The following is a 22,907-nucleotide window of genomic DNA, read 5'->3' on the forward strand; positions in this document are numbered from 1 at the left end:
TCTTAGAATCTTAAAACCCTCCATAAACTCAATTTGGTTTGGTCCCATTTAATTGTTGGCTATCGTAATTAACTGCTAAAATCTCAGAATGAGAAGAGATATAAGCAGTGGGGATTCCCGAAAAGTCTCTATCTGCATATATACATTATTATTGGACCTTTTTAAAGTTATCAAGGACCTTTTTCCTAGAAAATGAATGGTTTTACAACCACTTCCTCCTCCCATCCTTCCTCTCATCACTTTTCTTCCTCTCAGATTCAAAATAAACATTCGCTTGGATAAATTGTTTCCTAAACGATTTACCCCCATTTTCACCCACCACCATACGAATAGGCGAAAATAGGCTTGATGACATCCGTATGCTATCTGGTATACGTTTTCATTTCGAAAAAGAGGGTGAACTATAAGAAAAACAAGTAATTGAAAACAAAGTCAGTGATACGGAAAATTCACAAGCAATAAATTTATCCATGAAAAATGCCATTTGAGTTGCTGCTGATGGACACACAGACAAAACAACACAGCTGAATGTTGACTTTTGTTTGGAAACATGTTGCAAGGGAATAAGCTGAGTTATTTTTGTGGCATAATGTGGGGAGAATGATTCAATGAAAAAATTCTTTCGAAATGCAATATAATCTTAGTCTATTATTTATGCTGTTGTTGTTTTATTAAATAAAATTCAAGCCAACAAGAAAAACTTGCTGACATGATTAATAACCTCCACTTTGAGACATGTTATTATTTTTCACACCCGCAACATGTTTAGCTTGAGGCAAATGTGGTATTAAAATATTAGCTTGATCTGTCATCGAACAATGAAATCAATTATCTATATAGAAACAATAATTTAAATTGCCTTGATTATGTGACGTATTCGTCGTCGCCGCGTCATGAGTCAGATGAAATTGATTTGTTTAAGAAAGATATATGTATTGGATTCATTTAATTATACCTTTTGTACCTACGTTTGAAGCTATATTTTAAAGTTTTAACCTAAAATTCAAATGCATTATTTAAATGCCAATCAAGATATCAAGTTGTAAGCATTTCAATTGATAATTTATTATCGTTTCTGTGTATCAATAATTTAAGCACATAGCTTGAGGGTAACTAAATATTTTTAAACAGTCGCCGTTAGAATAGCTGTACCTTAGTGTTAATTTTCTACAAATGAGGGATTTTTGGCACGTAGGCCTCTTTTCGTGTCTATATTTTTAGGACTTATGAATTTTTTTTAACCTACTTTTGAACGAAATAAGATTTCAACACAAATTAGAATTTAGTCTGCGATGTAGTTATACAAACTTTGGCCTATACCGCCCATGTTATTGAGTTTTGTTAATTATACATTCGTCTATTAGTAGGGCCTCACCCAACAAACTTCTCCATCTAGCTCGGTCCCTAGGTAGATGTCTTCAGTTTCACGCTCCAGGTTGGGTGAGATCACCTTCCACTTGAGCGCGACACCTGATCCTCAGTCTTTCTCTACTGCGCTGTCCTGTGGGTGTGGATTCAAAGACTTTCCGGGCCGGGCTCTACGTGACCCAGCCATCTTAGCCGTTAGACTTTTACCCTTCTGGCTAAGTCTACGTCACTGTACAACCCGTACAGCTCGTCGTTCCATCTTCTCCTCCACTCCCCTTCAATGCATACGGGATCGTAGATCACACGAAGAACTTTTCTCTCGAAGCGGCCCAAGGTGCTTTCATCCGCTTTTGTCATAGTCCATGCTTCTGCACCGAACAGAAGGACGGGGAAATTAAAGGGTCTTATATAGCAACACTTTGTTCCCTCGAAAGAGGGGACTTTACTACTCAACTCCTTTCTTAGTCCAAAAAAACAGCGGTTAGCAAGAGTTATTCTTCGTTTGATCTCAGCGCTGGTGTAGTTTTCCGCGTTTATAGCGGAGCCTAGACAGACGAAGTCCTTGACTACCTCAAAGTTACATCTGTCGATGGTGACGTTTTTGACCAAGATGTCGGTGTTGTATTCCTTTCTTGACGACAGCATGTACTTTTTTTGCCCTCATCGAAACCATCCATGATCAATCTGATTGACGGTAGATTGATCTGGAGAAGTCCAAGTTCCTTTGTGGATGTTGAGGTGTGGAAAACGCCTACTGGCTACCATGATGTTTCGCCCCGCAGCAAAATCTATCCATTGCCCGAAGTGTTGTCGTGCAGGCTTTTTTGTCCGATTATTCAACCAAAAACCAACGTAGTACCGTGGCATGATGGTTAGTGCGTTGGACTGTCATGCCAGAGGTCTTGAGTTCGATCCCTGCCTATGCCACCAAAAGTCTTTTCACGGGTACTACCTCTTGCGAGGATTTAACAAATTCTCCAAGAGTAACTCTTGTCATGAAAAAGTGCTTCTCGAATTAGCCGTTCGGATTCGGCATATAAACTGTAGGTCCCCTCCATTCCTGACAACATTACTCGCACACAGGAATGGTTGAGAGTTGTAAGTCACTAGGCCCTGGTTCTCAACGGACTGTTGCGCCACCCAATTTATTTTTTTATTCAACCAAAGATGTCTTCCCTTAATAGCTTGGCATTTAAATCGCCAAGGACAGTTTTGATATTGTAGCTAGGACACTGCTCATATGTTTTGACTAAGAGCTCGAAGAACATATCTTTGGTGTTATCATCTTTCTCTTCTGTGGGAGCGTGCGCGCATATCAGGCTAATGTTCTAGAATTTAGCCTTGATGTGTATGGTCATGAGGCGCTCGTTGATGCACTTAAAGCTCAAGACTTCTTGCCTAAGTCTGGCTCCAATGACAAAGCCGCATCCACATAAGCGCTGTTGGTTTTCGTGGTATAGCAGTCACTATAGTAAATATCGCAGTTTTTCATCCTTATTTTGCCCGGCCTATCCCATCGTATTTCCTGGATGGCGGTGATATCTGCTTTATAGCAGTCTAGGAGCTCCGCTAATTCTTCGGCCGCACGTGGTCTGTTAAGGGACCCTACATTCCACGCACATATCCGAAGTTCGTTGTCCTTTATTCTATTGCGTTTGTTGTCAACAGTACATAAATCCGTCCGTATCCGAAGGTTGTCAGTGCTTCGCAACTATGAAAGCTTTTACGTGGCCAGGAAGTCACCCCTAAGTATAACTCCAAGGATTTGGAGCCGGATAAAACCGCTCCTTATAGGCTTGGGCTACGAATAAGTCGAAGAAGCCCTATAAGGTGTTCTGTTCACTAAGTAGTTCAACCTTACTGGAAGTCTAGACGCCACCGTTAATTCCATCTCGGGAATTCCTCCGCTGCCGCTCTGGATAAGAAAAGGTGCCTTAGTGAATACACCTTTCCCCACCTCTCTCGTTTTCTATTCCAACAATTTTCCACTGGGGTTGGAACCCAATCTCCAGTTGAGGTACTAGGCACCCGATGTTCACCACGGGGTGGTGAGAGTAGGAGTTGATAGACAGAGGTGAGTTTTGAGAAAAACCTGTGGACGCTTGTGTCCTCTTGACTGCATATGTCTTCCATCTGATTATCAAATGAGGGATTAAAAAAGAATAGTAATGCAAAAGTGCAAATCGGTTTATCATAGTTGAAGACAGTTAAGTTCATCTTGTCAGGAAGGCTGATACAGCTAAATATGCATGGTTCAAGTTAAAAAATCACCATGAAAAATTAATGCTCTGTGTTAAGGTACAAATAATGCTTACAATTTGTAGCTTAAGACTTGAGGAAGGATATCGGTTTGGAAGACTAAGCTATGCCGACACTATATGATACGCTTGTAGATTAGTGGATCACGTGCCAGGAAATTGGACAAATACAATGGTCCTTAGCAGTTTATTCCGGTTGTTCGACACTCTCGTTACTGAACTTCAAACTAGAAAATCTAAAAACTAGTGGAAACTAAGCTGCTACACGAGTCGAAGAGACAGAATAAAGTAATAATATTGGTCTTCAAAATGCTGAAGCCATCAAAGGATTTGAAACTGATAAACTGGTGAGTGATTTTCAAATCGAAGATTGTAAGCACAGTCAAGAATGCCAAACGTGCACGTAATGTAAACTGAGCCGTTCAGTATTTAGCACACCCTCTAAAGTGTTAGTCAAGCCCCATTGGATTAAGTTCACAGTGATGTTTGTGGTTTAATGCAGACGATTACCTCTAGGTTGGGTTAGGTTAAAGTGGCTGTCCGTGATTTATTAGGATACACTAATGCCAGTTTAATGTTGAATTGTGTTGCCACATGAATCTTGAGGCTTTTTGCTAAGCTCAATGAAACTAGTTTGAGTCCCTTACGAAACTTGAAAGTACGCCTAGCCGCGTGGGGTGCTTTCCTGTTAGACAGTGCCCGGTAATGACACCGATTATCGAACTTATATGCGATCGGCTTAGATATAGCAAGTAGGTACCTTGATCGCTTTAAATCTAGTGTAGACCAGATGTTTCTCGTTACCTAATAAGTTCCTGGCCTTCTTTATAGTGTATTTCATAAGCAACAGTCTACATGTGTCGAATTGCAGTTGGGGGATGGTGTAGTCGGTGGACATTGGAATTGATTCTAAATACCTATTAAATATAGAGTGCCCAATGTTGTTGTTAATCCACTGCGACGAATCTTATCTTTGAGGGAATAAATATTTTCCAACAGTCGTTGAGTTCAGTCGATACACAGTGTTATACGTTCTTAGTGATTAATCCGAGGGTTTTGGACAGCTTATTAAGTACATTGAAACTAAAAAAAATATGTTTTTAATGAAGCCTTTTAAGGTCATACGATCGGATAATGGAGGTCAAGATACGGCGGGTAGGATCTTATAATTCTTTGTATGATGAACCTGACAAAAACATTGGTGATATCCAGGAAAACCAACAACAATTAATCTAGACATTATTCTGATCCCAAGAGAGTCAACAAGAATAAATAAAGAAATACCACCATAACGTTTCAATAACGGAGAAAATATATTACAAGACGATCTTATAGCCTAGAAACTATAAAGACTTTATTACTTATCACTGCAACTGCAGCAAACGGTGGAACAATGGGTTGCTTGAAAAGATTAAAAGATCTTGATAAAAATAGAACTTGAGAATTATAGTACTTCCACCGAAGGATGCAGGTGGAACTATAACATAAAGCGTGATGTCACCGGACATCTCGCAAAGGTTAAAAGGCAGACTTGGTGCTCTGGAGTCCAGTCACATAAACGGAATTGACTATGATCAAACTTTTGCCTCAGCGGTTAGGCATCAGACACCTTTTAGACTTTCTTTATCTTGAGCGGGTATTGTAGAACATCTGGAGGTTGTACCTGTTATATTTAAGTAAATAAAGATGACATAATCGTCGCAAGTACAGATGAATATCAAGATTTTAGAGGAGCTGCTTGCTGCTTTAAAATCCACAATTTGGAGGAAATTTGTCATAATTAAGGCATTGAAGCTTCTAGCGATAGTCTATAGTCAAACTTCAGTTTAAGACAAGAGGAACACATTGAAAGACTTGTTAATCACTTCCGATCTTAGGACACAAATAATTCAAATGTCCCAATAGAACCAGAATACTTCAAGTCAACAACTGTAACTAAATAATTACATGACAATAAAGAATATCAAAAACTAAACTTATTATGCACAGAGATAAACTTAAGGCCAGATATTGCAGCAAGCGTATCGATATTGGCAACAGAAACTGCATCTCCAAGTCAAGTAGACTTTTTTGAACTTAAATGGAATCAAATTCAAAAGTAGTTGGAGGTTTTCAGCATAAATAATAAATAAATTGGGTGGCGCAACAGTCCGTTTGAGAACTAGGGCCTAGTGAGTGACAACTCTTAATCATTCTTGTGTGCGAGTACTGTCAGCGATGGAAGGGACCTACAGTTTTAGGTGTCATAGGCAGGGATCGAACCTCTGGCATGACAGTCCAACGCACTTACCATTTCATTCCACGGGTACTACATAAAACAATTTCTGAAATGAACTGATGACATTGTTAATTAATAATTATTTTTTGTAAAAAATTCATGAATCATAAAACTGTGTACACTCGGAAAACTGGTGCGTCATTTTATTCAAGACATTTAAAAGAAATACAAAACTAAAGTGAATGCAAAAAATGTTGATTTCAAGAAAATCTTTAAAGTAAGTGTCTTAACCTAAATTAAATCAATAGAATTGTAATAAAAGCAATTTTTATGCAGTAATACAGATTTCAACTCATTTGCTATTGATTCTTGAATTTTATAAGATCTATACAAATTTACTTTCCTTTTGCTTTCTCTTTCTCTTTTTCATTCTGTATCCATTTATATATACACTTATCCATTTGATAAGCACATTCGCAAGGATCATTTCCGATAAGTTTAGTTGCACATTCTTCCATTTCTTCTAACATGGCGAAATGGGCAGGATTATTTCTTACAGATTCCTTGAAATCTTCGTCAATAGTTGCTGAACATCCATCCATTAGCGTTCCAAATTCGTACAGACACAACCCATAACATTTCAAATTTGGATTATCCTCAAAAAGTTGTAGAAAACTTTTGATATTCTCATAATCTCTTGAATAGTCAAACGCTAATTCCATAGTTATATCTGCCTTCTCAAGACATCCTGTGGAGGTTATATAATTTCTTAAACTTTCGTCTGCTTCTGGAAATTTGATTTCTAAACTCTGTAAAAAAAAATAAAAATTAGAGAATAATTTAACCCAATTTTAGTTCTTACTTGAACGTGAACCACTATAAAACACACTATTAACGTCGCAATAACTTCTCTCTCCATTTTGATGAATGATCCAGGGATTTTGAAGTAAGCCTGGTTTATATAGGAAAAATAAAGGTTGATAGTCATCAAATCAAAAAACTCATTTCATTATTAGATTATATTAGTTTCTATTTGTTCAATGACGTAATCATTTAAATAAAGTAAATTTAATTACGATTGTTTTTTAGTTTCTGATACAACAAATAAATTCACACCGATTTGTATTATATTCATTTCATTTGCATGCAATGTTAAAACAAATTGTTAAAAATAATATTTGTTTAAGTCAAGTTTTCATGATAAGCTTAAAGTAATAAGTTTAGGAAATACATTGTTCTCCATTTTCAATCAGGGGCCTTTTGACCGATGCCAATTGTAACCATCACACTTAGTTTTGTATTTCGTGTGTTAATTAGAGAATATTAGAAAAATATAAATTAATGTTTCAGAATTTTATGGAATTCAGTTAATCATTTGATAAATCTTATTAGTCGTAAACATAATTTCTGACTTTTTTTCGTTTTGTAGCGGAAGCCTTACCACATGCACTTTAAAAATTAATAAGTTGAGTCTTTCCATCATGCGAAAAGATCTTATTTAAATACAATTTCAGCACAAATAAGTATCTTCTAAATTTAAAATTATATGGATTTCAAGTACTTGGGACTTCCAACCGTGTTTTATTAATATCTTTTCTAATTTATGAAAACAGTAAATCCGTCAGTGTCCGAGGCTTGTTGGTGCTTCGCAACTATGAGGCTTTTACGTGGCCAGGAAGTCAAACCGACGCACAAACCCCAACCTGGAGGGCCAGATCCTAAGTATAACTCGAAGAATGGGGAGCCGGATAAAACCGCTCCTTACAGGCCTGGGCTCCTAATAAGTGGAACAAGCCCTATAAGGTGTTCACTAAGTACTTCCACCTTATTGGAACTGTAAACGCCACCGTTGATTTCATCTCGGGAATTCCTCCGCTGCCGTCTGGATAAGGAGAGGTGCCTTAGTGGAAACACCTCTCCTCACATCTCTCGTTTGCTGCCCCCAACAACTTTCCACTGGGGTTGGAACCCAATCTCCAGTTGAGATACTAGGTACCCGATGTTCACCACGGGGAGGTGAGAGTAGGAGTTGATAGACAGAGGTTGGTTTTGAGAAAAACCTGTGGATACTTGTGTCCTCTTGAATGCACATGTCTACCATTTGAACATTTAATCCTGAACAAAGGAGACCCTCTAAACTGCACCAACTATAGAGGAATCAGTCTACTTAACATCGCCTATAAAATCTTCTCTGCCTTAATATGTGAAGGTCTAAAGCCCATCGTCAACAACCTGATAGGTCCTTATCAGTGTGGTTTTAGACTAGGAAAGTCCACAGTTGATCAAATATTTACATTACGGCAGATCCTGGAAAAAACTCAAGAGCACCAAATCGACACCCACCATATTTTCATCGATTTCAAGGCCGCATATGACAGCATCTACAGGGACGAGCTGTATAGAGCCATGTCTAGTTTTGGCATCCCTGCCAAACTCGTCCGTTTGTGCAGGATGACCATGGAGAATTCACGCTGCTCCATAAAGGTTGGAAACAACTTAACAGAATCCTTCGATTTCAAAAAAGGTTCAAGCACGATGTTATTTTCTTAACATCGTGCTTGAAAGAATAGTGTAGCGCTCACACGTCAACACTAGAGGCACTACTGGCATATGCTGATGACATTGACATAATCGGAAGAACTCAGCGTGATGTCAATGGACCTTTTGTGAGTATTGAGGCAGAGGCGGCAAAAATGGGTTTAACGGTTAAGGAGGGCAAAACAAAGTACATGCTGTCGGCATGAAAGGACATACAATACCGACGTTTTGGTCAAAACGTCACAATCGACAGACGTAACTTTGAGGTATTCAAGGACTTCGGCTACCTTGGCTCCGCTGTAAACGCAGAAAACTACACCAACGCTGAAATCAAACGCAGAATAACTCTTGCTAACCGCTGTTTCTTTGGACTAAGAAAGCAACTGAGTGGTAAAGTCCTCTCCCGAGGGACCAAAGTGTTGATATATAAGACCCTTATCATCCCCGTCCTGCTATACGGTGCAGAAGCATGGACCATGACAAAAGCGGATGAAAGCACCTTGGATCGCTTCGAGAGAAAAGTTAGTTCTTCGTGTGATCTACGGTCCCGTATGCATCGAAGGGGAGTGGAGGAGAAGATGGAACGACGAACTGTACGGGCTGTACAGCGACGTAAACTTAGCAAGAAGAGTAAAATTCCAACGACTTAGATGGCTGGATGGATATCAATAAACAAACTAAGGTAAACAAATAAGTTGGGAAGAAACTTTTGTGCAGCAGTCACAAATTTCAAGTATTGCCAGCACGGTAGCTCAGCTTATATTGGGGGGGGGGGGGGGGTTTGGATAAGGTGAACATTTTATTAAGCAAGGTGATCAATAAAATTGAAATGAAATTGATATCAAAATGATATCGAAATACGACGAGGTGAATTTCTCCAAGTCGTATTGATTATAATGGGTGCCAGGAAACATTTTACTGGAAGTTTACCACAACCAGCAGCTGAAAAATTTGTCTTCAAATAAACTCACGAAATAAAAGAAAGGTTTTATTTTCCAGAAAAGGAAATTTGAATTATGTTTTATTGCCTGGAAAACCTTAGCCAAAGCCGGGATTAAAAACCAGGATCTTTTATAAAAGAGAAAGATACAAATTGAATTATTGAGATCGCCGGAAGGTCAATTTTCGATAAATGTTTTGAAAAAGAAAATGATGGATATAATGATAAAAACCGATAAAAGAAATCACTCGAAGAAAATTATTTCGATAAGAAAAAAAAATCAAAAAGCTGTAAACGCGTCTCGTAATATCAGGAAATTAGACTAGAAGGTCAAAAGGACGAATTTGAAACAAATGAAGTACACCAGAAAAAGTAATATTCTTAGGAACAACAGAAAACACTATACTTAGGTTCTTTTTGACTTCCTACAACAGCTATCGTAGTCCTTCCTCAACTTTTCTCCACGGCAGAACAAAACAAAATCAATAGAAACTTAAAGAAAAACTATCGTACGAAACAAAATTACTTTATGTAGGTCTTTTCAAAAAAAATTCCTTCACACAATTTTTCTTTCGTCAAAAGGCTTTGGGCGCAATTCAAAAAGTGGCCATCATCATGGTGAGCTTGACCCTTCCGGCTACTTGCCCTCAGGCAATCCTCTCGGACCTTTAGCGTGGTGATCGATCTGTCTCGGTCCCACAACCTCCTCCATTTATAAGATTGGGGTGTGCGACCGAGAAGCCAATTATCTTTCATCGCACGCGATCTCTTTAAAGAGGTGATGCGATCACCCAGTAGCTCAATGAGTGAGTTCAGCTCTTCTTTTTCGAACCCATTTCAGTCAAGACTTTCTGAAAAATTGTGTGGAATTCCTCGCATTACCGAGTGCCTACACGCCCTAGATTTTGGTTGAGGAAAAACTACTTATGTCGTATTGAAGTAAGTCGGTAGCCAAGCCTATAATTAAAATAAAAGTTATCAAGATATTCTTGGAGTGATTTTTCTATCGGAAATACTTTCTGATACTTAGTTAATGTAGGTGTGATTTTACTTGATGATCTTGTTCAACCAATATGTGGGTCAACCGTCGCACAGTCCAGGTTTCTAATAGACACTTCTAGAATTTTGGGACCGCCGTAAGAATTCGTCAAGGGTGGTTAGCAACAAGGGAGGTGAAACTTGTTGTGGTAAAATTCACCGCAACATAGTTTAAAGTGACAATTTTGCTGTTTTTGAGACATTTATATTCTTGAAATTAGTGTTTAAGTCTCAGTTCTAGAACATCTAAAGCAAATCCACTTCAAAATGTAGATTTTTTTTTATTTGTTACGATCTTAAAAGTTTTACACAACAGAAAATCAATTTTGAAATAAATATGTTATTTTTAAAAGTGCTACTTTTTGCAACAAAGTTAAGAAAGTTTACAAATAAATAATTCAAAATATAATAGGGGTATATCCATTAAATCAATACTATTGATTTTGAATTGAAGGGAATTCCTACAAAAATACAAACAAATTATCTCCCGGGAGGGGGGGGAGTCATGACCCCTACGACCCCCCTCTTGATCCGCCTTTGGTTCTTGTTGTGGTTCGTCAAAGATGTAACTATCTTGTTAAAACTAAACGTCATCCACATCCATCCACACTAAACAATTATACCTTGGAGAGACTTTGAAACAATAGTTTTTTACAAAATTTAATGTAGCTTCAAAACTCGGGCTTTGAGAAGAAAGTTTACTTACATTTTTTTGATTTAATTATTTCTTTCATAATTTTTTGATAAACAGGTAACAGAAGATTAGAAACTGCTGCAACACATAGATTCTGAAATAATACACTCTAAATTGCAAAGAAAATATGGTTGTCGCCTCTATCAAACCCAAAAAGAACTAGTGGTTTGATTTGAGCTTTAAAGAGGTTGTTAGGATCAAAAAAACAAGTTTCCGAAATTACAAAGCCAACCTAACTAAGGAAAACCGGAATACTCGTAAGTTCAAATAAATTAAAAAGACCTGTAACGGACATATACGACGCATTAAATTTTTGCATGACCAGAAATTACGTCAAAAAATACTACAATGTCCCAATGGTAGTACAAATTTCTGGTATTGATCCCTTCTTTGTTGGGTTAGAAGTTAACTTTTGGACCGTTCAATTAAAGTACTATTGGACGGGTTCAAATCTGAATCCAGAAAATAAACGCTAGTGTGCCCCAGGGTTCCGTTTTCTCTTTTGTCTGACTCTTCTAACCCTCAGCTTTTCATATTCGTTTTTAAAAACTCATCCTTATTCTTCGGATGTGGACTACCAACGGTAGCGTATGATAAGCTCATTCAATTTTGATCTTGACTGCATTGTACAATGGGGATTCAAAAACCTTGTACAATTAAATGTTTCGAAAACTCAATGCTGTTTAGAGTCGCAAAAGCGTAACCCTCCCTTAATGCCACTATCCATGAGTGGTACTTGCATCGAGGAGACTAAACAGCTATCAGTCCTAGGTATGTGTATTACAAACCACTTGTTGTGGAGTGATGACATATTTGACATCGACAAAAATGCAGCTAAGTGTTTAGGTTTTTTCCGACGATGCAAGAATTTTTGTACTTGCACTTCTGATCTGGCTAGAATTTACAAAGCCTGTATTCGTTCAAACCTTAGTACAATTCCCATATTTGGGCAGATGCTCCTATAACTCACTTGAGTTTCTTGGACAGAATTCAAAAGAGAGCTCTAAAAAAGATAGGCGGCCTGTGTCTAACTGAAACTTTTACATCTCTCGAGCACCGTCCGTCGTAAGGTTTCATGTCTCTCATTATTTATCGCTATTTAAATAAGCAATGCTCTAATGAAATCCCCTCAAATAATTCAACCGTAATACTCGTTTTTTTAGGAATGCCAATCAGTTTACCCTTGAGCCTAATTTCAGTCGTACTGTAAAGTACAAAGATAGTTTTTTAAGTCGTACTACACGAATGTGGAATGCTTTACCAGATTCAATATTTCCCACTAAAAAAAACCTGTCAAATTGTGATAAAATAGAAAGTAGATTTACGATATTTACGATGTAAAGCGATCAGAAAGATTGAGGTAACATTTCATATCATATTATAAGAGTCTATTGTTTTTTATTCAATAAGTCAAAGCTAACATAACTGAAGGGTGATTGTGGTCTAGCTATGAAGACCTAAGAAAGATCTAAGTCACCAGGAGGTGCATCAAGAACCTAAATGCTTACTTACTTACTTACTCAAGGTGGTGCTACAGTTCTTTGTGCACTATGGCCTCACCCAAAAAACTTCTCTAGCTTCCAGATGTTTCCAACTGCGCATTTCAAGTTCGGTAAGGTCACTTAACACTTTTGCGAGCCACGGTTTTCCACTAGTGCGCTGGTCTGTGGGTGTGGATTCGAATAGGTTTCCATGCACTCTACGTGACGCAGCCGTCGCATTCGTTGGACTTTTATGCTTTTGGCAAATTTAACGTCGTTCCATCTTCTCTTCAACTCACCTTCTATATAAGCATTTGAGGCAAAGAACTTTTCTCTCGAAACGCTTTGGTGCTTTCATCCTCTTTTGGCATACACCATGGTTCTGCACCGTATAGCAGGACGGGGATGATGGGGTGGACATCACGCTGAGTTCCTCCGATTGTCAATGTCATCAGCATAACTCCGTACGTATCCAAGGCTTGTTAGTGCTTTGCAACCAACTTTGTTTTACGACGGTAGGAAGTCACAGTGACACATGACTTTCAACCTGAAGGACCAGTTCCTTGATTTGAACTACAAGGTCGAGAGCCGGTATAATTGCTTCTAACCGGCCCGACTATTTAGTAGAAGCCTTATAAGCCTTATAAGACGTTCAACATTACTCAACCTGGAAACACCACCATTGAATCTATCTCGTGAATTCCTCCGCTGCCGTCTGGATTAAAAAAGAGGAGACTTAATTTAAACATCTGTTTCCCTCTATCGTTTACTACCTCCAACAATTTTCTACGGGGGTTAGAACACAATCGACAGTTGAGGTACAAAGCGCTTGATGTTTACCTCAAGGAGGTAAGAGTAGTAGTCGTTTGCTTAAGGTGGGTTTTGAGAAAAACCTGATGACGCTTGTATCTAGGTCTGTTATAAATTAAACATTAAGAATAGGTCTCAAATGACTACCTTGCGGAAACCCAGCATTATTTTATGTTTTTATTTGGCAGCCCTACAAAAATATCTAGTCTGCTAGTATTATATATCTATTTTCGCTCCACTTAAATGCCTGCTTCTCTTTTCGTTCACTGATACCTTGTTGTTGTTTTCCTTCAATATTGCTATGCAGCAATAAAACAAATCTTTAGTAAAAACAGAAAGCGGCCATAGCTTGTATTTTCATTCCAAATGGTACCTTAAGGAGATTTTTATGTAAATATAAAAACATACACAAAAGTAACAAAATACCACTCCAAAATCTTCGTAGAATCGGCTCATTTAATTCAGCATAATAGATTGCCATTCTAGAAACATTAAAATCCTATGTCCCTCCATCAAATACCTACATATGTACATCTATGCGTACCACGGTCATAATATCTGACTTGTTATTTTCACAGAACCAATAAACACAAATTGATTCGCCGCCTGATGCCTCTCAAGCCCCGCTTCTGTTAAGTGAGTTAAACCTTTTTTGTTGCTATATTTAAAAAAAAATATTGTGCAACAACCATTTAGTGATTTCCAATTTGCTCCAAAACGCTTCTTATATGAGCTTGTATATCGACGCCACTAAACTTTCCACAATCACAGACTCGCCAAACTGTCATGTTAAATATACTTTATCGTCAGCGGTCGACACAAGCGACAACCCGCCGACAAGTTCCATTCAGCTGCTTTAGCGGCAATTTAAATTCAAAACTAATTTGAACCAGAATTTACGATAAAGGCTATACTCAGGCTCGACTCGTGAATAAAATCTCCAGCCCCGACCACGACCGGCTGGTATCCTGTCAATACTTCTGTCACAGCAGGCCTAACATTCAGATAAAAGCGTCTATATAGGTAAGTATGCATATTGTTTACGTATATGATGGGGATCTTGCCTTATAAGAACCTATCAACTTGTGCCAATTTACATTGGACCGAATTGTCACCATTCAATGTGAAGTTATCAGCTTGTCCATGTCCAATTGCATAAACATGTCCAGAGGATGTCGCGCCACTGATTTCAAATGTTGATGCAAACCAACAAGCCACCCCGTAGATCGGTTTCGTCTTGAATCTTGATATGATATGACGATCTTGCTTCATCGATTGAGGGAGCTGGTGCTGGGCTTATCTGCGCGATGTCTTCAGCAGAAGAGGAAGAAAATTAAAGAAAACAAAAATTAAATCACATGTTTTATGCCAGGTAACTAACTGCTTGCGGCAGTTTATCGGTTTTAATTAAAAATGTTCTTCTGGGTCATTATGTTCGGATCTAATGATATGATTGGGAGCACCACTCAAACCAAAAGCTTCTTCTAACAGTCTGGCTGGGCTGGGGCATCTTTTATCTGCGCGATGTCTTGAAATCAGATTCCGAATAACCAATGATGATTATAATCGGAGGAATTTCTTTGATCTCTCTCTGTCATAATCGTCAGGGAAATTGGTCCGTAACACCACAAGAAGTCGGAAGAATGAATGAGACTTATAGGAAACCTGCCCAGAGTGCCCAGGCCATAGTTACCTATATGTATGATGGTGAACAGACGATTCGGCAGCATTCACTAGTGATGGTGGTGTGAGAGAAGGGAGGGACAAGTTTAAGCGATTGCGGTCCATTGACTTTGATGTTGCATGTTGAAGGTGTAAAATAGAGGCGATCAGCTACTTTTCCCAAAAGCCATTAAGTATAGGTATATGAATATAGAGATACTGTATGGCCATATACCTGCAACGGTTTAGTTTCTTGTTAAATCTGTGGCAAGTCACAGTGGCAGGTTAGCTTCTTTTAATTGGGATCAATTCGGTTTGGGGTATTAGCTACAGCGAAGGTCATACAAGAAAGAGAGAATCGATAATAGCCGGTGTTGCCATAGCTACGTATCAATGAAGCATATAACTGAGCTAAATGCACCTCAGTTTTTTTTTAAGGAACTGGTCATGAAAAGTATTTTCCCGGCCTGAAATGTCTCGCACACAGGACCGGTTGAGAGATTGAACCTTCATGGTGAAAAGTTAATAAAATTGTGCGGTCCAATTGGCATCTAAGTAACCTTCTCAGGAAGTAGGAGTAAAAGATCAGATATCACTTCAACGATCTCAGTCATGCGCAGTCCTCATAAGCCGGCCATGATAGGAAACTTTAAAGTGTGAAGAAAACACAAGTAATAGCCTGGGATGATAATGTTGACAAACCTCCCCCCCCCCCACAAACGAAAAACGGACAACGGTTAACGTTGTGTTTATGGAATATGAGTACACTCAACCGGCCACGCAAAGCAGAGCAGGTTGCCATTGCCCTAGCCGAACTCATGATGATGTGACACCGCTTCAGGAAATGCGAAGGAATAGACGAGGCAGTAGGAAGGTTAAACGATGTGAATTCTACTACGAAAAGTGTCTACTCTATGGGAAGAAGCGCTTATTTGGACCTGGTTTTGCTGTCAGAGGGAAACTAAGGCAAAGAGTTTAAAGCTTTCCGGGAAGTAAGCAAGAGAGTAACGATAATCCGCATTAAGGCCAAAGAGCAAGAGAAGGATGACAATACCAAAGAAGAATTCTACGAGCTCCTCTTCAAAATATATGAGCAATGTCTCAAAAACGACGTTAAAATTCTCCTGGGAGATTTAAACGCCAAAATTGATAAAGAAGGCATCTTTGGTGGGTCAATCGGAAGACATAGCCTACACTACATCACATCTGGAAACGGACTTAGACTTATCAACATCCTAGCCGGGAAAAACATGATGTTAAGTAGCACCAAATTCCCGCACCCAGATATCCACAAATGTACTTGCCGGTTCCTCGATGATCGAAAATGCAACCAAATCGATGATAATGCTTTTGACGGAAGACACTCCTCTAGCATACTTGGCGTTCGTACGTACAGATCAGCCAACATAGATTCCGACCACTGCCTAGTTGGTGTTAAACTGCAAGTACGAAAATACAAAGAAGCTCTTAGGCGTACAAAAACCACCAGCAGAAAATTCAACGTGGAAGACTGCAGCAGGAGGTACCGCCAATACATTTGCCGACCCAGTATCCCTAGAGCTTGCGAGAAACCCTACAATGGACGAGATGTGCCCAAAGACCCATTAGCAACTTTGCTGCAGAAGATTTGCTAGGTTTCTCACAGTCACCACCAAGTCACCAAGGAACCCCTGGTTTGACTTCGAATGTGCCGCCAGTTGTACGTCGACAAGAGAAGTGATGAGAACCACTTGCTCAGAAGAAAGAAAAAGGCCCATGAGCAGCGTATAGTTGAGGAGATCCAAGGTGTTTTAACATTAAACAGGTGCGGAGCTTTTAGGGGATCCACCAGCCGCCCTGGAACCTGCAAAGAAAAGGAAGGGAATACCGTAGTCGAGACGCAGTCAATGCTAAAAATCTGGAGAGATCATTTAAAGCAGCTGCTAGTGGGAATGTCACGAAGTCACGATTCGGCCAGCGAGCGCCAAGTCAAATCCATTTACTTAACGAGCTAGAGTACCAATCACCCAACCAGAGTAAGATCAAACTAGCCATCACCAGGCTGAAGTCAAATAAAGCGACCGATGAACACGGTCTGCAGGTGGAGCTTTTTAAGTACGCTGGAGCAGATCCGGTAAGGAACATTAATCAGCTGAGCTGGTTACTAAAATTTCTTCGAAAGAAAGCATGGCCGACGAGTGGAACCTAAGCACCATCTGCCCGATCCATAAAAAAGTTACCACCTTCTCTGCGTTAACTAAAGAGGCATTTGCCATTTAAACATAGCATACAAGATGTTGTCAAGCGCATTATGTGAACGCCTGAAGCCATTTACTGACGAACTAATTGGCCCTTACCAATATGGCTTCAGAAACGAATTATACCGTGCCATGTTGAGTTTTAGTGTCCCTACCAAACTGATACAACTTATCAGAATGACGTTGGAAAATGCTCGTTGCTTGCGTTAAAATTGGAAGAAACTTAACCGAAACCTTCGAGGACTTCCAAAAACCGATGTGCTTTCATGTAGCTGCTTTAATATTGTTCTTGAAAAAGTGGTGCGCAACATAAACGCCAATACAAGTGGAACCATTTTCAAAAATCCACACAATATCTTGGATATGCAGATGACATCGACATTATGGGAAGAAACAAACGAGCAGTGACGGGTCCCTTTTCTAATATCGAGTCTGAAGAAAATAGGTCTTGACATTAACGGGGACAAAATAAAGTATTTACTGTTGTCAAATAGAAACGATTCACACCGTAGACTTGATCAAAACGTGGCAATTGACAGGTATAGCTTCGAGGTAGTATACGAATTTGTTTATCTGAGCACTGATGTTAATTCTGCAAATGACATCAGCGCAGAGATAAAACGTAGAATTACCCTTGCTATTCGCTGTTTCTATAGCCAAAGCGCAAGCAGTTGAGGAATAAGGCCCTATCACGAAGTACCAAAGAGACACTGTACAGAACCTTAATCATCCCTGTCTTGCTGTATGGTGTACAAGCATGGAATCCTTCTCAGGTCAATGAAGGATCCCTTGATATCTTGGAAAGTACGGTTCTTCGCACGATATATGGACCCGTTTGTGTCGACAGGCAAAATAATATTTAACTATACGAACTGTAGATGGACTTGCCACTGGTCAAAACCTACGTGTTCAACGCTTAAGATGGCTAGGGCATGTCGAGCGAATGAACATCGAAGCTCCAGCCCGTAAGGTATTCAACGCCAAGCCTGAGTTAACAAGAAGCAGAGGTAGGCCTCATCTCATGGTATTCGAAACTAGAGGCAGCAACCTAGAGATCGAGTAAGCTGGCAAAAGTTATTACAGGAGCACAAAGCGCTGTAGCTGGAACTAAAATAAAGAAAAGTAAGTAGCTACACATATGAGCTCTTGGTCCAGTCGTCAGTTAAAGTAGAACTTTTTGCAACAAATTGGTAACCATTTAAATCTAAATCTTATACTTATTTATTTATAATAAATAAATAATTTAAAATATAAACTAACACAATATGATTAGATTTAAATTCCAGGTAATTGCTACAAATTCAATAAATAAATGCCATAAGATAATTTTCTAATACACAATACTAATGCAATGGCAACACTTACTTGATTCACAAAAAAGTGCTCTTTTATCTCATGGATTACTCATTCCACATAATTGAATGACCATCACTGGCAATTTGTGTATAGGTCTAAAGTACTTATAGCTGCTATAGTTATTCCAAAGTCCAGTAACCTGTATATGTATAGGTCCATTTTAGTTCAGATGAGTAATTTGACAGGATTGTCAAAATATCTAATAGCCAACTATTGATGTTTAATGATTCATTATATTTTTCATCAGTTCTTATCTTCGTTCCTCTTGTCTCTTCTCCGTCAAAAACTTCTTCTTGTAGACACTCTTAAGGTTTTCTTATTCGATAAAAAAAAATAAATACGAGTAAATTGGGTGTGATTTTTACAGGCTTATTGTTATCCCCGAAATTTGAGATTTTGAATGAAATCAAAAGACAATGCCGCCACTGTATGTACTCTACGTGAAAGTAATAAGTTGATCTTGTTATGAAAACGAGAAGGTACCTGATTATGGAAACTTATTAATTTTTTAGTTTTTTGTTGTTGTAATTTAAGTACTTATGGTACTAACCTTTATCTTACTACCTGTTTCTTTCTTCATTTTCATTCAATTTTGGTGAATGAAGTAAATTATTTATTGATCTTTAATTGAAAAAAAAGGTATAAAGATTTGTATTCGGAGATTTTCTATGTTACTTTTTATGATGTTAATTGCATTCGTAGGATTATTGTATTTAATATAATTTTCGGCTAATTAACCTGAAGTTCATTTAGGTTTTCTACGTTTTTTTATTCTTCCCTAAATTGAAAAAAACATAGAAAACATTCTTCCGAACAAATTTCACTTTCGCAACTTAAAGCGACTACAATCAATTTACAGATTTGTTGATGAAGTTTGCTCTCTTGTGTTAAATGAATCTTAAGAAAAATAATATAGAAAATATGAACAACATATTTTTACATAAGAACCTATTGATGGTTGTTTATGCTTCCCATTTTCTACGATTTTTAAGCTCTTTCTTTAGTCAAGTGATTTTGATAATGACATCGAAAAAACATAGAAAATATGACACAAATAAAATTGAACTTTCGAAAACTAATTGAAAAGCAATCAGTTTTCAATTTTTTTTTAATGATATTCAATTTTCGGTGCAATTAATTTGAACTTTTCAGGTTATTCTATACTCGATCTTTAGCTTTCTGCTCAAGATCCAGTTTCGAATACAAAGATGTCAGCCTCAACTTGGTCACTAAACCGGTGATAAGGTCTGCCTCCGCTTCTGGTTCTCTCAGGCCTAGCGTTTAGTAACCTACCGGCTATAGCTTTGATGTTCATTCGTTCTACATGCCCTAGCCATCTAAATCGTTGAACACGTAGGTTTTTGACTAGCTCCTATAGTTAGATATTATTTTGCATGTCGACACAAACCGGTTCATATCGTACGTAGAACATTCCTCTCAAAGATTCTAAGGGATCTTTCATCTACCTGGGAAGGATTCCATGCTTCTACACCATACAATAAGACTGGGATAATTATGTTCTTGTAGTACCCGTGGCATGATGGTTAGTGCCTTGGACTGTCATGCTAGAGGTCTTGGGATAGATACCTGCCTGTGAAAGTTTTTTTACGGGTACTGCCTCTTAGGAGGAATTGAAAAGTGCTTTCTCTTATAAGCCGTTCTGATTCGGCTTAAAACTGTAGGTCCCCTCCATCTATGACATCAGTACTCGCACACAGGAATGGTTGAGAGTTTTAAGTCACTAGCCTTAGTTGTGAACGGACTGTTGCGCCACTCAATTTATGTTTAATTTTTTTTTATTTTTAACTTCCCATAGGAAGTTATTGTAATGGGTCCGATTTGTCAAATTGAACATTTTGACATTTATCGACGTTTCAAGGTCCCTAGAGTCGAAATAAAATATTTTTAGAAACATGTCTGTGCGTGCGTGTGTACGTGCGGACGTCCGTACGTTTGCGATGTTTTTTTCGTCGTCCATAGCTCAAGAACAAGAAGAGATATCGATTTCACATAAATTTTGTTATACAGATAATAAGGCAGAAATATGCAGAAAGGGCTCTCAAGGAAATTGCGTGGGTGTTTTTTTTACCATAGCAGTTTAAAAAAAAGGTGAAAACTTTGGTTTACCCTAAATATCTTACGAACCAAAAACGCTAGAGACTTGAATTAAATTTTGTATAATATATTGTAACGTGATATCAAAGAAGTATATTTTTTGAAAAAAAAATCCATTTAACGGTTTTTTTTATAAATCAAAAAAACTAAAAAAAAATTTGGCACCTTCAAAATTTTAAGACTAAATTATGATTTCATCTCCAAAACCATTGTGTGCAAAGAAGAATAATGTTTTTGACATCTGATAAAATTTTGAGAAAAATCCAATTGACAGTTTTTTTTTTTATAAAAAATAAAAATCTAACAAAAAATATTATTCAATGTTGGTAAAAAATTAATATCGATTCAAATATCTTTTCAAAAACTTGAAATTTAGGCTTCAAACATATTTTATCTTATAAGAAATATTATTTTCAACAGTCTGAAAAATGTTGAGAAAAATCGAATTGACAGTATTTTTTACAAAAAATAAAAACCTAAAAAAAAAATTTAAAAGTTGGTAAAAATTGATTTTCGACTCAAATATCTTTTCAAAGCTTTGAGATATTGGCTTTAATTTACATTTATATTTTAAAAAATATTGTTGTCAACATTCAGTAAAATTTTGAAAAAAATCGAATTGACTGTTTTTGTACAAAAAATTAAAAACCTAAAAATAAATTTAACAAAAGTTGAAATAATGGCTTCAAACTAATTTTATCTATATCGGTAAAATTTTGAAAAAATCGAATTGACAGTTTTTTTTTACAAAAAATAAAACTCTAAAAAAAAACAATACTAAAACTTGGTAAAAATTTACTTTCGAATCAAATAGCTTTTCAAAAATTAAAAATATTGGCTTCAAACTTATTTTATTTCACAGAAAATATTGTTTTCGATATTCAGTAATTTTTATTTAAAAATCCAACAATCCGTTTTTTCATAAAAAATAAAAAGTACAAAAAATAGTACGCAAATTTGGTAAAAATTGATACAAGTACATATAGATAAACTTTTTAGCATGACATATCGGCAGACGGGATGGGAAGTTATCATTGTGGGTCGCATCCCATACTTTTTTTTTATTATGTCTTTGAACAGTGTCTCTTTGGCACTTCTTGATAGGTCCGTATTCCTCAATTGTTTACTTAGGTAAACGAAACAGCGATCAGCAAGAGTAATTATACTTTTGATTTCCGAGCTGATGTCATTTGAAGAGTTGACAGCAGTACCCACATAGATAAATTAATTAACCACCTCAAAGTTTTAACTATCAATGGTCACGTTCTGACCGAGTCTATGATGGGAATCAACTACATTCGATGACAGTAATTACCTCTTTTTGTCCTCGGTTTGTTCGTTTCAGACTCGATACCGGAAAATGAACCTATACTTGCCCGATTGGTTATCCCATAATGTTGAAGTCATTTACATATCAAACAACATGACAGCCCACCATTTTCAAAATCCTCTGGTGGTTTCAAAGGTTTCGGTTGAGTCTCTAACAATTTTCACGCAGCAACGAGAATTCTTCAACGTGATCTTTATAACTTATAAGTCATATCAGTTTGGCAGGGATACAGAGTATTGATAGTTCGTTCCTGTTGAAACTGTCATAGCTGATTTGAAATCGATGAAAAGGCGATGCGTATCGGTGTTATATTCTAAGGTTTTTTTTTAGGATCTGGGGTAGAGTAAACATTTCTAGGCCTGAAACCACACTGATAATGGCTAATCAGTTCATCTGTGAGTGGCGATAGACGTTCACAAAATACATTAGACTGGATTTTGTGGGCGATATTTAAAAGGCTGATGCCTCTGTAGTTAGTGCAGGGAAGGCGGTAACCTTTTTTTAAGGAACGGGCATGTTTTCTTCCGACCAGATTTTTGTTATTAGTTTATGCATGCTAGCAGACGAGATCAGGTCTTGCTTGCTTGAAAAGCTGCGCCTGGTAAACCGTCATCCCCGACAGCTTTGTTCGAATTCATACTAGTGATGGAAACTCTGATCTCATTCAGGTCAGATTGGGTGAAACTCCAAGTCATCAACTAAATTGATTTATCGGTGATGCTCGTTGTTAGCGGGATCAAGGACTTCATCGCCATTTAACAGCTGGTCAAAACGATTCTTCCAAATTTGAAGAATCAGTTTCGAGACTATAGTATTTTAAACCTTATCTTTGTGGGCCCATGGCTGTAAGTGAACTCTGTTG

At 37.7% G+C, this 22,907-nt stretch overlaps 2 protein-coding genes across 3 annotated transcripts in view; one reads left to right on the forward strand and one right to left on the reverse strand.

Moving 5' to 3' along the window:
• The window catches only part of LOC129939927 (homeobox protein unplugged-like), a 125,531-nt gene that overhangs the window by 55,338 nt on the left and 47,286 nt on the right, over positions 1 to 22,907 (forward strand). The gene's annotated exons all lie outside the window — the stretch shown is intronic.
• LOC129939928 (uncharacterized) lies at positions 6,022 to 6,847 on the reverse strand. The gene is made up of 2 exons (XM_056048114.1): positions 6,707 to 6,847; positions 6,022 to 6,653 (listed from the first exon to the last, which is right to left on the reverse strand). Exons 1-2 carry the CDS (start codon positions 6,830 to 6,832, stop codon positions 6,240 to 6,242), a joined length of 540 nt encoding a protein of 179 aa, XP_055904089.1. The 5' UTR covers positions 6,833 to 6,847; the 3' UTR covers positions 6,022 to 6,239.

Source organism: Eupeodes corollae, chromosome 1 (assembly GCF_945859685.1).
Source record: "Eupeodes corollae chromosome 1, idEupCoro1.1, whole genome shotgun sequence".
In the NCBI taxonomy this organism is placed as follows: domain Eukaryota; kingdom Metazoa; phylum Arthropoda; class Insecta; order Diptera; family Syrphidae; genus Eupeodes; species Eupeodes corollae.